Source organism: Ixodes scapularis, unplaced genomic scaffold, assembly GCF_016920785.2.
Source record: "Ixodes scapularis isolate PalLabHiFi unplaced genomic scaffold, ASM1692078v2 ptg000005l_1___fragment_1__unscaffolded, whole genome shotgun sequence".
NCBI lineage: Eukaryota > Metazoa > Arthropoda > Arachnida > Ixodida > Ixodidae > Ixodes > Ixodes scapularis.
Window position 1 is genome coordinate 1,095,832 of NW_024609885.1, and position 18,496 is coordinate 1,114,327.

The following is an 18,496-nucleotide window of genomic DNA, read 5'->3' on the forward strand; positions in this document are numbered from 1 at the left end:
CTGTTTCGCGCAATGATGAACGCCGCAACGAAGGAGACTAGCTTCTTTGACATTTTACTGGCGGCGGTCGATGCCGCGGCACCTATGGAAGGGTCCACTACGCGGAGGCGAGCGGCCGCAATGTCCAAGGACTGGCCCAAGGCGAACGAGCGTCGGCAGAAAGTAGAGGAGATTGTCACGAAATACCGGAAGCTGCTTCAGTACACCGCGCTCTACACCACGCAGCAGGAACGGCTAGCGTGGTACGTAAAGCCCGTAGAGTTTGTGTACGAAGACCGCGTGGTAGAGAGGGACGCGACAACAAACGCTTTCGTCACGCGACCGATCACGACCATGGGGCAGAACAAGGCGTGCCGCGTGAGTCTCGCCGACGTTGCGAGCGTCATAAGGGCCCTAAAGGCCAGCGACGCGTTGGAATCTGCGGTGGACATACGAGCTTACGTTATCGAATCTAGCGGCGAACACCTTGCGGTTTCCAGCGCCATCAAGGCGCTTTCGGCGCTCTACATGATGGGTGCTATGGAGTTTGATGACGACTACGACAATTGGTCGGACGTGGAAGCCCTTGCTGCCGTCTACAAGTGGTACGAGACCCGCTGTCTGTGTCCCTGCATCAAGACGATGGATCTACGACGCGTCTTGTGCATCTTTAGACAGAGCAGCGACTGGTCTCGCACGTTCACCACTAGCCTCATCAGACGGGCCTATAAGAAGAACAAGCGGCGACTGAGCAACCTTCGATTTCCTAGTTTCGACGCCATTTACAACGACATGTTGTGAATAAAAGAACGTTTGTTTGGACACACACACACACAGACGCACACATATAGAGACACAGATGTATAGCAGCGTGCAAGCTAGCGTAAGCGTTTATTTTAGGCAAAGCAGACAAACACAAGCGAAAGCGAGTCACTTCTTGTAATACGACACTTTGTAAATGCCATAGTCGTTGGTGGACGTAATGTTTGACTTTGTAACATCTTTTAATATCTGCAATTTCTGTATAGTGATGTAGTAGAAACAGTCGACGAGCCTCAAGACGACCAGATTGTGTAGACACATCCAATGCTTCTCGCAATAAAGGCGATCTGACACATACTGTCCGTCTTCCTTGGGTTTGATTTTGGCCACGAGCGCCGGTAGAGAGGTGGTCACCTCGTAGGTGCCGTGGTACGTGACTGGAATCACGTCGAAGAAGGATTCTTGTTCTTCCAGGGGATCGAAAGTGTAATCGAGTGGCAAAGTGGTCGTCTTGTCGTTTACATAGCTTTGCAGAACGTGGTGGAGAAAGGGTAGAATTGCATGCACGTTGTGATGCGCCGACGAGTGACGGACGTAGAGGTAGACGTAGTGCTTGGTGCATATCACGTCGTGCACCTTGAGATCGCGCAGCACGTTGATGAAGTTTATGCAGTCCACCACCACTCGGTTGGCGTCCTTGTCCCTGTATGAAAAGACGAGTAGATAGTGGGACGACGAGCTGTCTTTCTGACAACACTCTGCTCCCTCTACGACCGATGGGACGTTGTTTTGAATAAAGAAATTTGCGATAGCGATCCAGATTTTATAGGGTATCGATACCGAAAGGTCCAGTTCGCAATGGAGATAGTCTCGCAGGGTCCTCATTTTTTGTTGCGAAAAGATATCGACGAACGTGACCTGTTTCAACATTTTACTCCCTCGATCGTTCAAATCAGTCACCGAACCTTTTTGTTAATGTATATGGGGGCGTTGGCGGTTTTTTATTTCAAATGCATATGGGCACGTTGCTGTCGTCGTCCTTGCTGTGAGGCGCGGACGTGGATGGATTGGAGAGTAGCGGCGCCATCATCGTGGAGACGTCTTCCATGGTTTTACGGGGCTTGTCTCGCATCGAGTTGGACAACAGGTCGTCGCTGTCGCATATCAGTCTGTTGAGAAACTTTGTTTCGACCGGAACGATGACTTCCACGTCGTCGGCCACGGACCACCTACAACGGGCTAGGAAGAGGCGCAAGGCCGTCGCCGAAACAAACTGCCCCCTAAACAGGTTGTAGCAATTAGACACGGAGGCAAAAGCCTCGAGTAGTTCCTTCTCAAGAAATTTCTTGTTGATGACGCTAATCTCGGTCTCGTCCTCGATAAAGAGCTTGATGAACATGTTCAAAAAGTCGGCTAGTACGCGTTGGTCCACCTCGCACGTGGATATGGCCGCCATGGCGCACTTCGCTCCGTTGGCGTCGCGCGTAGTGTGCATGGCAGTAGACATGGACGTGCACCACGAGATGATGGACGACGACACGCTAGGCGAGATGTGGTGTTCCAGACAGTTGGGCGACTGGACCCAGAGTAGAAAGTCGTTAAAGAAGCGCGAGTCGTACAGGTAGGTGTTTTCGCCGCGGTAGCTCCTGCAGAAACGCGTGTGATAAAACAGGTTGGTGGCCATCCGAAATAGCGCCGTGTTTGAGTAGGTGGCAATTTCTTCCTGGCGCGGAGTGGGTATGCCCTTGGTCATCTTGAGGCACTGTAAGGTGGCCCCAAACATGTCCGAGTCCATCATCTCAAAGTTTAGGCACTGTAGAAACAGACCGAGGTTACGGGGCGAGACGCAACAGGCCTGGCTGTAAAATTTGTTGTGCTCCTGCGTGCCCTGGTCCGACTGTTTGTGCACTTCGACGAAGCGAGAGTCCACGCGCCCGTTGCTCATGCACTGTTCTATGATGGAGGCGATGTTAAGGACCGACACCTCGGTGGCCGGCGCCTTCTCCTTCTGCAGGGCTAGCACGTAGTGGTTGGTACGCGGCACGGGGATCGTGTCGGAACTCTTCATGATGAGCTCGTTGTGGTCACGCAGCGTCGTAGAGATGGCCGGATCGATGATGTTGACGTCGTCCGTGACCCGCTCGGCCGGCATGACGGTCCGGAGCGTCATGTAGTCGGTGTCGCAGCGGTACACTCCGTTCTCGACGTTACTCGTGTACAACCTGTTGCTCTCTTCGACCAGGAGGTTGATGACGTCCTGTGGCTTGTTGTTTTGCGAAAACTTTACGCGAATGGCCCCGACAATGTTTTCGTTGACGGTGTGTGGCTGCGTGATCCTGTGCACGAGGCTGAGACCGTTGGCCACGTCGAGCCAGTTGTGGCCCATGGCGCTCTCAAACTGAAAGATGGGGTTGCACTTTACGCGCACCGCCGCGTAGTTGCACAGGGATACTAGCATGACCGCCGTAATCTTGGCTGCCGTCCTTGCGCCCACCGCCATACCGCGAGTCGCCTCGCGCGCATGGGAAAATATCCCTTCGATGTAGAGGAGTAGCAGGCGCAGAATGGCAGTAGCGTACGCGTCCACGTACGGCTTCAGATCCCTGATGACGCGCTGAGTGGTCGACGAGGAAGAGGTTTTCCTAAGTATGTTGAGACTGTTTCGTACGTATTCGATTCCCATTACGCAGTGAAATACTGTATTGTCATTCAGGAGCGTTTGGATGGCCATCTGATCCATGTCGACCGTCATCAGTATGTTACTACCGAGCTCGAAAACGCGAAAGAGCATATCTGCAACCGGTTCCACATCTCCGTTGGTCAGGAGCGTCGTGCGCGCCTTGGTAATGTGCTGCATGAGTTTCTTGGACGAGTAGCCGAGTAAGGTCGACGTGTCGTTCGGGAGCGTGGGCACGTATTTATCGCCATCTCTCCTGTAAGACACGTTTTGATTTCCCCGCTGCCGGAATACGGGTAATAAAATATCGGTGGCGTCTTCGTGATTCACCGAGTGTTGACATCGTCCCTTTTTTAACAGGTCTAAAAAATTTTCTGCGACAGACATTTTTATAATAAACAAAATTGCTACCGCCTATGGGAGGTCGACTCCGCTCCCAGTCGAGGTCAACCTAGATATGGAGAGAATATATATTGCGCACCGAGTAGAGGGCTCCTCTCATTATCGTCGCTATGGCGCACCTCGTTACGGATCCCATAAGCAAGGAAGTCGTGCGTCGCTTCAAGACGTTCGCCGAATGGCGACTTCGCACCAGAGCCACGCCTCGAGACTTTGCCTATGCCGGCCTAGAATATTGCGCTGACCGGAAACACATCTACTGTCGGCACTGCAAATTTCAAGTCGCCGAACAGGACTGGGAGACGCTCACGTTTCACCCGATGGACCTTCACCGCCGAATGCCGTGCAAGTTTCTCGAGCAGTACAGGGACCCGCGGCTGAACGTAGCAAGGGTCGTGTCCGTCTTGCCGAGCTACTCTCACCCGGTCTACAAGAGATACGTCGACGAGAAGATTCGAGCCAAGACCTTTCACGATGTTCGAGGCCCTGCGTTCGCCAAGGCCAGCTTTTTCTGCTCGCACGACGACGAGCAGGGCTACCTCTCCCGCGAACAGATAGTGACCCGCATATTCGTTTGTTTCTACTGCGGGGTGCAAGTATTTTCGATCCTCGACTGCGAAGAAGACGATCCGTGGCTGCTACACGCCCGCAGGTCCCCTAATTGCGTGTTTCTACGAGTGAACAAAACCTATTACTACGTGCACGATGCAGTCGAAAAGTTTTACAGGAGCGAGATGTACTGGGCGTCTCACTTTCCCGAGATCGACGATCTCGTCAAGGACCCAAAGTTCCGCAACAGGACTATGAGTACTCTGTACACGGCCAACCTGACGCATCCCTTGAACGTATCGGCGATGGTGAGTGCCATTCGGAGCAGCAAGGCGACTCCGTTGGGCAGTCACACTCTGTTTGAGCCAGTGAACGCCCTTCCTTCGTTCGATCACAAGGCTATCGGTAGGTGGGGTAACTTTGTGATAGATAGCGCGATCTGTGATACGCACTATTCCGCTATAAAGTCACGAGACGAATCAACTAAGAGGTGCATCGTATGCATGAAGGCTCCGGCTAACATTGCCTACTTGCCGTGCGGACACTGCGTGTCGTGTTTCGACTGCACCATATTATTCAAACATTGCAAGGCCCGTAGACTCAAAATCGACTTTATTTCTAGAGTCTACTTTGCTTAAGAACATGTCTTTCTACTGGAGACTGTTCGACCACGACCCGACTGTGGCCAAGGTGATGTCCGACTTTAAAACTTTTGCGACGTGGCCTTTGCGCAACAGTACCCCCACACCCAAGGACTTTGCCATGGCAGGACTCGCCTACGATCCGGAGAAGCGGATTCTCAGCTGCTCGATGTGCCAGCAAAAGACTCAACTCTCTACTATCGTGGCCTCGGACGAAACACTTCCCCAAGGACTGCACGAATCCGACTGTGACGCACCGCTACGCACGCTGAGTCCAGACGTCTCGGCGGTGGTGACCGAACGAGCGCTTGCCTTTAGGCCCGAGTTTCAGACTTACACTGCGAGGTTCGCCTCCTTCGACGCTCGGCCGAAAGAAGAAGACGTCTTTGACGTGGATTACATGGCATCTGCGGGATTTTATTACCTGACCGATCGGACCGTGGAATGCTTTTGTTGCGGACTTCGGTTGCTTTCGTGGGAAGCCGACTACGACGACCCAGTCGAGGAACACGCCAAGTACAACCCTCGCTGCCCCTATCTTCGATTGTGCGCGAGCGTAACCTACATCAAGGAGGTGTCCGACGTGTATAGAAATAGCGATTTATTTTGGTTGCTAGAATATACCAAGGACATTGAGTTTGTCTCAAACAAATACAGCCTAGACTTCATAACAGCATTGGCCACTTCCAAGTTTGATCTTTCCTGTCCGAACAAGCTAAAGTCCTTTCTCGAAAACAGCGATTCTTTTTCGGCGCTGAGCGTAGGACGTCCGTATCCCACGCGCATCGACAAGACGAGCATCTCCATGAAGCGGTCCTATCCGTCCACGACGATTTGCGTCGTCTGCATGAACTGTCCGGTGTGTATAGTTACTTTGCCCTGTGCCCACGCCGCCTTATGTTTAAATTGTCTATTTCCAATGATTTACAATTCGAGAGAGCAATCTGTGTGTTGCCTTTGTAAATCTGCAGTGAGTGGAATGTATCGAATTCATTAAATAAACTATTTGTACTGGCACTAGTGTAGTGTGCATGCAAAAGAACGATTCGTGACTCAAAAATATAAGCACGCGAAATATTTATTTTCAAGCATGACTCAGTCGTCTTCTTCGCCCATTGAGTCTTCTCCTTCGTCGTAGTTGAAGGTGTTTAGGACGATCGGACCCAGCATTCTGTCGTCGTCCGATTCGAGATATTCGTCGGCGTCACTGTCGTAGTCGTCACTGTAGCCGTCGTCACCGTCACCGTCGTCACTGTCGAGGTCTTGGTACTCGATGTCACCCACAACACCGTCCACACCTTCGATAACGTCTAGGTCGGTTGGCGCAATGTTTCTTAGTGACGGAGACACTGTGCTAGAAATACACAAAGTGTATTCACCAAGGTAGACGTCCTTGTTGGGGACGTCTCTAGCGGTGAGTAGTCAGTCTTCGATGCACGTTGAGAAATTGGTGAAGCGTTTCTCGGCGTATAAATCCGAGTCCGGTCATGCAGAGGCTCCGTATGCCAACGTCGATGATCCTCTTTTCTGCGAGATACATCAAGGCTTCGTCGTCTAGGTCTAGGCACGATCAATCTGCAAGTGAGTCAAATTAGGTAGACCGTCCGCTAAGCACTTTACAGAGTCGTTGGTCAAGCCGGGTGCGTGACGTAGGAGCAAAGTCTTGATGTTCGGGTAGAAACGAACCAAATCACTGACGTGGCGGTCTCGCAGCATTGGATAGTGCACCAACTCCAAGAATGTGATGTGCGTAGGAAAGCTTCTTAATATTGAAATTTCGGTATACGCACAGTGAATTTGCCCTTCCACGTTGTCCCAAGCGTAGCCCTCTTCTTCGTGGTATATACTAAGCACCACTGTTTTCCAATCCACCGCGCTTGACACTCTGGACTGAGCGAACACTTGCACGCAGGTGTCGGCCAGCGGGAGAGATGGGGACCTGTCTAGTCGAGCCATTGTCGCTTTGGGTTATAGGGTAGTAGTCGTGTCGTGTCGTGATGTCGGGGGAGAGGGTAGGGTTAGCTTTGCTGTAAGCGTAGTACGTGCGAGTACATATATATATATATACCCTCACTCGCTATCTGAAAACGGAGATAACGTTTCGCTACAAAAAACAAAATCGTACATTTCCTGACTCAACTGATTCGAAGCGCAAAAGACAAAGTGCGTCACATTATCTTTAGAGGCGAAGAGTTCCGTCGTTATCACCAAGATAGCGTATATAGATTCGTTGTTCTGCAATATCACTCGAAGGACAGCTCGACTGGCGTTTCTTATTCCAGTCAGACACAAACTCTTGAGTCGACGCAAAGGAGCCAGATGAATCAATCCCTCGTTCCTGATACGGCCACCGTTGTTGCTGATTTGAAGATGTTCGAGAGATTGAGCGTAGGTCGCCAAGTATTGTAGAGCAGAGTTTGACAATAGGGGGGCGTTCCTCAGGAGTATGGTCTTGAGGTGCGTATACGTACAAACAATGTAGAACAATTGTGCGTCCTCCAAGGTCGGATAGTCGACAAGGTCCAAAACGGTCAGAGCGTTCGCGGACACATGAGAAAGTTTACAAATTTCGGAGAACAGGACGACCCTCTCTCGTTCAAACTCTTCCTCATTTGAGTCTTCCGAATAAACGTTGGCCACTACTCTGCTCCAGTCGAAGGTTCGCGATTGATCAAACTTGGTGGCCTCGCGAAACACTTTGGACACGCTGGATGCTACTCCGGTCATGTTCTACGTTTGTCGACGCGCTTCGGCAGGCGCGCGTATATATACGTACGTTTTGTGTATGTAGAAAAATAAAGCCTCTCGAATGATTGTTTGTTTATTTCAAAAAAGACACGTACTAGACGTTGCGCAAAGCTCGCATAATGTGATCGCTTTCGGTGTAGTATCTCTTGTACTTGTAGCGCCTGATCTCGTCACTGACGTCGTCGTCACCGTCGTCACCGTCTTCAGCGTCGTCGTCGCTATCCACGTTGCGCTCAGCGTAGTCGTCGTCCGAATTTCCGTGAAACTTGGGCTCATTATTATTATTATTATTATTTGTCTCGTACACCGTCCGTCTGGTACGCAGAGTCGATTTGTAGCGGCCTCCGCCGGTCGAATGGAAGAAGCTATCCGTGGACGGACCCAGCGGTCTCTTTTCCGAGTCGTCCACGATCCTGTAGTTGGGGCGATTGGAAACGCGATACTTGAATTCCTTTCGCACGTTGTCGCGCGCGTTTGGACGAAACTTTGCACCAGACTCTCGGTGCACGATGTTGTCGGAATAATACGTGTCGTGCGTGGGCAAGTTTGTAAAGTCGCCGTTTATTGTCCTATACAACTCGCCTAGCTCGACCATCTCGTAGGCCACGACTATGGTTTCCAGAAAGGACGGCGGTGGGTCGCGAATCACGTCGATCCACTGCCCCACCTTGATCGAGCGGCTGGTGACCACGTCGTGAAACTTGCTAGATATCTTGTCAATGTTTACGTCCACCAAGACTCCCGAAACGTAGGGCGAATGATTATCTCCGGTGGTCCTACCGACTTTGGTTTCCAACAGGGCTGCGCCGTCGCTTCTCGCTTTAAACACGGGATAGAACGAGTTAGATCGAATAGCCTTGGCCGTTTCGGCGTACTCCCTTCCGCACATGACGTCGCCCTTCTTCTTACGCACGGGCACTATCGAGTACATGTCATTCAACACGTGAACTGGAAATTGATTGACGAAAATTGGGGCGCTGCGCTTGTGCATCTTAAAGACCTGAAAGTCTCTGATCACGTCGTTGGCACGCTTTATGAGACGGTTCTTGTCCGACCGCAACCCCTCGTGAGCGCTCGTGAGAAACCTGAGCAGGCTCGGCGGGAGTTGGTCGAAAGAATAATCCACGCGCACTTGATACATTTTTTTATTACACGGGATACATGTACTTGGAGTCGCTGCTGGCGTTTCTGGACATTGTTCGCCTACCGACACTGACGCTGCGACCGAGTCGGCCTCGGTTGATGGAAATGCTACGGCTCCTCCTGTTGCCGACGCTGCGACTCCTCTTCCTTCCTCTTCTTCGACCCGAGGAGAGAACGCTCCTACTCCTACTCCTCCGCCGCGCGACGCTTCCGCTCCTGCTCCTCCGCCGCGCGACGCTTCCGCTCCTGCTCCTAGTCCTCCGCCGCGCGACGCTCTTGCTACGACTCCTCCTCGTTCTTTGACTCGATGGTCGAATCTTGTCGAGGATCGCGTGAGTTATCAGCGCGTGCCTGGCTCGATTGATCGGACATGACGCCGGCAGTCGGTGTTTGCGAGCAAAGGCCTGAATTAGTTTCCCCAATAAAAGTTTCAGGTAGGTTGGACTCTGTCCTCGTTTAACCCGCATGGAGCCGAGAATGCGCCTTTGAGCTTCCTTGGTGAAATGTTCGAGGCGATACGGCTTTCTCGTATCGAGTCTACGACCGTTCCTGTTGCATCTCGAACACTTTGTTCTGGCGGTTCGTTTCGAGAAACCGCACTTGGAACATTTGACCATTTTTATTTACTCGTTAAAAGCCATGCCTCTCAACAGAGCCTCGACATTTTCTGGAACGCGCGTCGGAAGACGCTCTTTGTTCTTGAGTTTGTTCACGTAAGAAGAGACCTTGACGGCGATGGCGTTTTCGCGAAACGTTGTCGAAAGCGGGTGCTTGGTGACAGAGTTGTGGGTGACGACTCCCTTTTCAAAGTGTTCGCGGACGTCGCGGGGTATCTCTCTAAACTTGTAGCGTTTGGCCAGAACGTTTGTCGGGTACTGCGATATGTCGTACTGACGCTGCTTACAGTATTGTACGATCGCCTTTCTCAGAAGAAGGTTATTTAGCTGAGTCTTCAATTTCGGATTAGGAGTAAAGGACTTTTCAATTTCCAATCGCATGTCTGTCGGTAGACTACTAATGTCCGGGACTTTTGTCAGGGAATAAAATCCCTCACCCGTCTTCTTTGTCCGGCGGGCGCCGGTCCGTCGACGCTTATTCTTCATTCTCTCGAAACGAACGAACGTGGATATGTTTTCAAACAGAGCGTCTCATAGGGCTCTCGTAGGTTTTTTTTGCTCGTCGTCCATGATCATTCGGATGGCCGTTTGAATCCGCAAGTATCGCAACACGTCGCCCGTGTACAGGTGTTGATATGGTTTATAAACGACGGCAGTGTGTTCCCAAATGTCTTCACCAATCACAAAGTCCTCGATGAATTTCCTCAATATTTTTTTCTGCGAGTCCGATTCCATCATTTTTATAATTGTAGTATCGAGGGCCCTCCCTCGTAATCCATCACCGCATCACACAACGCTCGAGCGTTCAAGTCGCGATCTGTGGACAGTTCCTCGGCCAGGCTCGGTTCTCGTCCATACTTTTCTTTAAATTCGACTCGCCACTGCCGCTTGCAGATTTGCTTCTCCATGATGTCGACCCGTTCGTAGCACTCGACGTCGATTTTGTTGTCTTTCAACACGACGTTCATGACCCTGTAGTCGTCTCGGCGCAGCACAAAATTTATAAACTCGATCACGTTGCGAAAGGCAACGTCCACCCTGGTCATGCGCTTAACTGCCACGAGCGCCTTGTAGAGGAATTCGCGTTGGCGCAACGCGCCGAGTTCCTCAAAGGCGCGTTCGAGTTTGTAGGCAAAACCCTGATCTACCGTGTAATGGTTTAAGGTCTCGATCGTCATAGGGCCCAAGATTTCTCTAAACTGTCGCCTGATGGCTTCCACCTTGTCCGCGTTACTTTCGGCCAGTTCAAAATTGTATTGCGGAACGTGAAACGGCGTCACGCCGGAATACCTGGGGGTTTCTATAGCGCTCGATGCCGGTGACTCCATCATTCCGTATTCTTCGTTTGTAAACAACAGTGCGCGGTCAGAGGCGTCGTCCAATTCCGAGTCCCTTTTCTTTCTAGCTGCGGGATGGGTAGGCGACGAAACGGGTGGTGGAGACGCAGACGACGACGAGGCGCTATAACTATCGAGTACCAGATACTCCGCGTCTTCGTCATCAGAGAATATGGGTGGTGGTGGTGGTGTTTGAGCTGCCCTCGCGGGTGGCGCTTGGGGTGGTGGTGGTGGTTTTTGAGCTGCCCTCGCGGGTGGCGCTTTTGCCGGTGGTGGCGGTGGCGGTGGCGGTGGCGGTGGTGGTGTTTGAGCTGCCCTCACGGGTGGTGCTCGGTGGGGTGGCGGTGGTGTTTAAAAATAATTTGACATAAATAAGTGCTTTTTAGAGGCCTAGAGCTCTCTAAGAAGCCTCTATGAGGCCTAGAGGCCTTCTCTGCAAACCACTTCTCAAATCGCTCTAATGACACACCAAAGATGACAATGTCGCACTTAAAGTGTACCTTGTAAACGGAACCTTTTCGCCCAACTGGGAGTCCATGGCATTCATTTCGTCCTTCTATGGCATTGAACATGTGACATGACACCTGCGATTCTCAGTATTCTGATAGGAAGTGTATAGCGCAAAATTAGCAGATATGTATTTGATTGTGCATACTTGTTTGCAGGTGGTGGGAGCGATCAACATGTTCAGCTGCCTCAACTGCAGGATCTTCAGGATTACCATCTACAGGTGGAACCAGCCCAGTGTTTTCTAAGCATGATTCAGATTGCAGTGGAAGCCCACAACGGGAATTGGAGCTGCTGCGTAAAGCTGTAGAACTTCAGAAGAAGTGTTCAGTGGTGAGTTGGTTGTTATTTTGACTTGTTCCCAGCCATCTTTTGATTGCAGCAAAATGCAACAGAAGCTGAAAAGTAGGAACTCAAACCGAAAAACTGGCAGCTTTGTTACGGTTACAGCCGTACTATGAAATCGATTTTGTTTCGGTACGCTATTTACTTGAGTCTGAGCCGGCATTGATTTTATGCAGACCCCGAAAGGTAGAAAAATAATAAAAAATATACTCGAGTATGAGCCAATCGGAAGGTAAAGAACACCGTGCATTTTAAAAAAAAAAAACCTGGCTCGTGCTTTCGACACTTCTTTCGCTTTTGCTTTAATGATTTTTATGATCATGGGAAGTGCTACTGCACTCTCCGTCGAATGGATCACTCGAAGTGAGATTCGCCAATAATAACAAAGTAAGTGAGTTTATTGCGGTTCAAGTAAGGTATCTGACACAAACCAGAATACATCGAAGTCAGGACAATGCTAAACTGGAGACGCGAGCTAAGATAACCAGCTCTTCAAAAAGTCGTAGAGGAATCAATCTCTTAGTTTTGCATAACCAGACCAAAAATCGAACCCAATTTTTCTTTTTAATTTTTGTTGGGAGGTGGTATTTTGAAACAGAAACTCGGGAAAGCATCAGAAAACCAGGTGATATGTCATTCACTAAATCTGCATATCAAAAGCCGAGCTAGTCGGATAATAAAAAAATATGTGCCGACTGACCTGCGCCGTCGCAGTTGGGGTCAGGGAATCCGGGATGCTAGTTACAGCCACTCACTGCCAATAGCGGAAAGACTAATTCTGTGGCAAATCAAAATTAGTACGGTGATTGTAACACACGCCGCAGTGCACACATAGAGCCTTAGCTCCCTTAGAGCACCTGTCTTTCAGCACCAAAACAATGCATGTTTCATGGCTGGCCTCTCTAAATTCGCAAAATAGGAAATGCTCTTTAAGGACATCCAGACCGATGATCTCGGTACTTACAGTCGAGGCTTTGCAGCCTACACGTGCTTCCTCGAAGGTGGAGATGGTTGCACACAAATCACACATCGCGAAGTTTGCGACTTTAGGACACAGCACCGGCCATGGGTATCTTCAAATATTCAGGTCCAGCTGAGAGGACAAGTTTCTTCGGAGGTCATGAAGGCATCCAACATTCAGAGGATTCGTTACAAGGCATTTGAAATTTAAGCATGAGTGCATTTGCTTTGTTTTTGAGCATGCTTCCCCTTGTCCCCGTGCGGAGCTGTGTTTGACGCTGGGGAACCGGCTGCTCTTCTTTCTAATGAAGCTGAAACTCGGGTTGAGCTACACTGCACTTGGTGTACTTTTAGTGTTGACAGAACAACGGCATCACGCCACTTTCGAGCTGTGCTAACAACGCTGACTGCTGCGACAGCGAGGTGGAGTTTTCGGCCTCCATTTAGCATTATGCGGGCTACAGTGATGTGATTGGTCTAAGCCATTTTGGAGCACATTTTGGAGCAGCCAAAACAGTGTTTTGGAGCAGCAAATGTGGCCTTTGGAGCAGCCAAGACAGTGTTTCAAAGCTAAAAAAGTGACTTGTGGAGAATATATTCTTAGAAAAATAAATATTTGTTTTCAGTGCTGGACAAACGAAGGGCACTATGTGTTGTGTTGTGATGTGACGTGTTGGGGCGGAACTCACTGCCTGTGTGTTTGCTGCTGAGACATCCCACAAGTATACAGTGCTGTAGGCAATGCCGAGCAATTCCGAAAAAAAAAAAAAAAAAAAAAAACTTGTTTATGTTTTACTGGTTCCAGACGTGGCAGATTTTTATAAAAAGTAAGCAAATGTAAAACAATGGATTGCAAGCGTCCCGGCTGGTGCCTCTCGTGCAATCATGTTCACCTCCTCGTGAGGGCAACTTCGGCAGGCTTGCAGTTACACGTGCTTCGTCACGCGCGCGGAAGCAACGGCTGCTCAATCAAAACCGAAACCATGCCACTCCGCTCCGTCGCCAACTGGTTCCCAAAATAGTATGCAAAATGTAACTGTCCAGCAGACGACAATAAACAGTCCAGCGGAGCGTGCTTGCCAGGCCGGCAGGCGAGGTACAGGCTAAACACACAGAAAAAAAGAACCTGAGCGTATCGATGCAAGACATTGCGATCGAATCAGGGTAAAAAAGTTCTTGGAGCGCTTAAATTTGTGCAACGACTGAACTCGAGACAAACAAGCGCGGTGTGCGGGTTCAGCGTGCAGACATTGCCTTCTTTGCTTTAGCTCACTTCTCGTCATCAACTTTCTTTCGCGGCAGATTTCTCACGTACTGGGGTCCCTCTCGAAAGAAAGCTTATCGAGAAAAACCTAGGTAATCAAAACTTCGCCAAGCAGTCATTGAGTTAAGGAGGGATCTTTATAGCAGCGTATGATTTAAACAAGAGCAGGAATGTCGATGCGTTTCAGTTTAGAAAGCGCCATATCTGTAGCGACGTGGGGACGGACACATACGACGTCGCGCGATCACGGCGAAGGTGGTCGCGCGAGCGCTTCAGCTCACGAAGTAACTCTAGCCGCGCAAGTAAAGGGCTGTTTATACTCCGACGTTGAGCGCAGTGAACGCAGCGTAGCGCAGAACGCGCGCCGTTCATTGGCCGGCAAGCAGAAACTCGATATCTGCGACCAATCCGTATCTGTGCGGGCTGCGCCACGCCCGTCGACGTTACGTTTGAGTATAAACGTACCTTAAAGGGAGTGTCCGGTCAAATTTTGTATCCGAGAAAACAATTGAATATCATTGTTATTGCCTCGAGACGGATCGTACGCGCAATATCTGAATTTTATATGTCCCTCTGCGTGAGTAATTGAATTTATGCTGCTTTAATCGCATTCTAGCGTAAACGCTGTTTTTGTTGCCAACATTGAAGCTCTGACGTCATAAAACACAAAGCGAGCATTTTCGTCTGCCTCAGCGTGCTTCGTTTTTGTTGTTGTGCTCGACTTTTTTCGTAGTTGGGTGAGATTTTTGTTGCGTTGGGTGCCACAACCACCGGGCAGCACATGCAAGCCAAGACATGACGTGTCACACTTTTCCGCGAGATGTGCAGTGTCGAGCGAAGTGGATCGTCGCCGTGCGTAGGGACTAGGTTCCTGTCAAGATCGAGATCCCGCTTATGCAGCAATCATCTCACAGAAGAGAGCAACGAGCTGAGCTCTAAGCGGACAGGAGGCTCGCTGAGGTATACGTGTGATGCTGTGCCAACGATATTAAACTACGTCCATCCACTCCTCACCCAAATCGGATCAATCAATTTGATTATGCAGCGATACCGAAACCAAACATCTGGAAACGATACCATAAAGGCCCGTACACACTCTTGCGACCGAGTACGACTGAGAGAGACGAGATCTCTTAAGGCCCGTTCACACTCTTGCGACCTCTTAAACGTGGGTTCCTTAAAACTTCTTAAACCAGAGAACACACTGGCGCCATCTATTGGGAAGCAGTGTAAACTCGGCGGTCCGGCATATTTTTTTTTATTTCTCGCGCATTATCCTTTCTTTCTTGGCTCGAAAAACTTTTGTCAATGTTATAGCCGAGCCTTTCTATGGGTATTACGCACATTTGACCTCGGAAATCCTGCAAAACCTTCGCTCTTGTGAAATGCAGTTCCAGGCTCACCGCATAGATGGCGCCACAATGCCAGTGTGTTCCCTCATTCTAAAAACATTTAAGAAGTTTTAAGAGATCTCGTCTCTCTCAGTCGTACTCGGTCGCAAGAGTGTGAACGGGCCTTTACTTCTTAAATGTTTCTAGAATGAGGGAACACACTGACATTGTGGCGCCATCTATGCGGTGACCCTAGAACTGCATTTCACAAAAGCGAAGGTTTTGCGGGATTTCCGAGGTCAATAGTGCGTAATACCCATAGAAAGGCTCGTTTATAACATTGACAAAAGTTTTTCGAGCCAAAAAAGAAAGGATATTGCTCGAGAAATAAAAAAAAAAATATGCCGGACCGCCGAGTTTACACTGCTTCCCAATAGATGGCGCCAGTGTGTTCTCTGGTTTAAGAAGTTTTAAGGAACCCAGGTTTAAGAGGTCGCAAGCAGTCGCAAGAGTGTGAACGGGCCTTAAGCTGTATTTAGCACGCGTGCAGCCCGATTCTGTTTGACCCGCTTGTGAAAGTGGAGCGTGACTACGATTCACCAAGCTTCTCCAAGTCAAGTGACAACATGCATTTGAACGATTCGCCGTTTGTGTCCGACCCGCGGACATCACCTCTGAGGGAACGATCCGCAGCCTCATCACCGATCCAGTGGATCCGCTCACATGTGTACCCAGAGGCCGCTTCGTGTACTTAGGTGCCGCTTCAGAGGCGAAATCTGCATCCTCTGCTTTGCAAGCGCCCCTAGTTCGATCGGTGGCCGTCGCAGTTGTGTTTGCTCGAAACGGCATATACGTTTGCTCGAAGCTTGTGGCTGTCTGCGAGTAATTTGCTGCTAAAAGGCGTGACTTTTTTTGCACATGCTTGGGAACTGCGTTAAAAGAACCGTATTTAAGTAGGGTAGCCTTGGCGACTATATAATTCGAAACAAAATACAAGACATCCATCGACCAACGCTTGTTATCCCGACCATCCGACAAACCTTTGCGTTTTGTGACGTCACGCAGCACCTACGGATGTCAGCCATTGACACTGGCGAAATTCGGGGTGCAGTTTCGTACATAGGCTCATGAAAGGTTTAATTAATAACGGGAGATCATATATCAAAATAAAAATGATGTTAGTCTACATGAAGGCTCCCTCGACGTAACGAGCGCAAGAACTTAAGTACTTCCGGTTTCGACCGGACAATCCCTTTAACTCTCGCCGCGCGGCATGTTTGGCACTCGGCACACTAACATCGGAGGGTGTGCACACGCACGCGTCTATCGCAAAAAATATTTAAAAAAAAAGAAAAAGAAAAGAAAAAAAAAAAGACGCGGGATGAGATTTCCCAGACGACGAGAGCGCGAAACGCGAGACGACGGGAAAAATCATGCAAGACCGAATAGCAATTGATGTAGGGTACTTTGTGTCCGGCGGCGTCTTTTGTGCCACCAAGCTCACGCATGCTCACTTGCGGTTTTCAGTTTAGTTCCGTTTTTGAAAGGCGACCAAAATTGGTCCTTTGGCGCAGGCTAGGCGCAGATTAGCCATATTTTGGCGAAATGTAGCAGGATGTGGCAGGGTTAGCCCCTTGGCGCAGTTTGGCGCAATTGGCGCAGCAATCACATCACTGGGGCTATGTTGCCAGAGTGTATTGAAGCCCACTACCTTAAATTCAAAATGAATATTGATTCCAACGAAGTGAGAACAGAGACGCCGAATAGTGTAGGCCAGCAGCGCGTGCTGTACTCGAGCTACGTGAGTGGCTACACTCTTAAGTTTCTGGTTGCTATACCCCTAATGGGGCTATTTGTTTCCGTTCAATGGCGTACGGAGGCCGATGCTCCGACATCCATTTTACGGTGGACTCTAGGTTCTGAAACATTGTGCAGCCCGGGGACGTAATACTGGCTGACAAATGTTTTCCGGGTATCAGGGAAAGTCTGGCAGACACTGATGCGGTGCTCGTGATGCCGCCTTTTTTATCGGTGCATGGGCAGTTCAGTGAGCCAGAAGTGTGCGACACACTACTTTGCCCAGGTCCGAATTCATGTTGAGCGAATGATACAGCGAATTAATATACTCGGGACAACGGTGCCCATTACTCTGATCCCCCCGATGGATGACGCTTCAACATGTGCTGTACGCTGGCAAATTTGCAACCTGCCATTATCAAGCCAAAGGAATAAATGGCAGCAAATGTAGGTACATTCAGACGCATGGCGAGGCTAGGTACAGAGCTCCAATTTCTCTCGTGGGGTTGGCTCTTCCTGGGTACCAGCGTAGGCTTCTTATCCGCAACCGAATTCTGCGCCAGAGATTGATTTAAGTGTTTCTGTATGATATGTGATGTCCTGCCGTAAAAGATGGCTAACACCTTTTTTACGAGATGCAAAGATGATTGATAGCAACGAGTGTATTTTCCATGCCCTTGTGGTTCTTTTCTATAATGAAAGTGTCAAATCGGAGCACGTTTTATAAGTAGCATTGTTTATGCCAATGAGAATAAAACAACAGCAAATAAAAATAACACACTTTAGCAGAAAACTAAACATTCTGATTGCAAGATTATATTTTGTGTACTGGACTTTACATTTCAGCGTAGTTCTAAACCACCACTTCCTAAAAAGACCGGCAAGTATGCAAAAAAACACATGGAACGTTGTCGCGAGTCATATTGTCTGCAGTGAATTGAATGCAGTACTTTATTGTTCTGTCTTTTACATCACTTGTACTGACATGCTTAGAGCTGGTACTTTTGTGCAAGGACTAGCAGTACCAGCTGAAATAAAACCGTTCTAGAGAGGGAATCGCATTGCTCAAAAACTTGTCGTTCCTGGGAACGAACACAGTGGAATCGTGCTCACCGCATGTGTAGACATAAAAATAACATGATTGCAAGTCCAGCACAAACATCAACACATGCACTTGTGCATAGTACTTGTGCGGTGGCTTCAGGCACAACTCGTCATTAACGTAACTCCGGAGAGTTGTCCCAGCGCGCTAGCGCCACCCGCGGTGCGCAGGTGCGTCACGGCTGGATGTGTGCTTTATTGCCAAAAGCGTTGTAGGCGTTGGAACATATTTCATGTTTATTTATCAGTTCAAATATATCAGAATAAAAAATTATACCTGAAATACATATTTATGTTTACTGTAGTAACCAGGAAGGGCGAGTTACCGAGTTACTCCAC

At 49.5% G+C, this 18,496-nt stretch overlaps 1 protein-coding gene across 1 annotated transcript; it reads right to left on the reverse strand.

Annotated features, from left to right (window-relative positions):
* Positions 1-1,740: 1,740 nt before the first annotated feature.
* LOC120846834 lies at positions 1,741-10,693 on the reverse strand. Its single transcript, XM_042287560.1, has 4 exons — positions 10,374-10,693; positions 3,542-3,674; positions 3,164-3,355; positions 1,741-3,028 (listed from the first exon to the last, which is right to left on the reverse strand). Exons 1-4 carry the CDS (start codon positions 10,691-10,693, stop codon positions 1,748-1,750), a joined length of 1,926 nt encoding a protein of 641 aa, XP_042143494.1. The 3' UTR covers positions 1,741-1,747.
* Positions 10,694-18,496: the final 7,803 nt, after the last annotated feature.

Coding starts and splice junctions, on each gene's coding strand:
- LOC120846834 (XM_042287560.1), bottom strand. CDS start 10,693: ATGACGATCGAGACCTTAAACCATTACACGGTAGATCAGGGTTTTGCC. Junction 3,675..10,373: donor CGAGTCGAATTTAAAGAAAA/GTATGGACGAGA, acceptor CGTGTCTTACAG/GAGAGATGGCGATAAATACG. Junction 3,356..3,541: donor CCAACGGAGATGTGGAACCG/GTTGCAGATATG, acceptor TCGACCACTCAG/CGCGTCATCAGGGATCTGAA.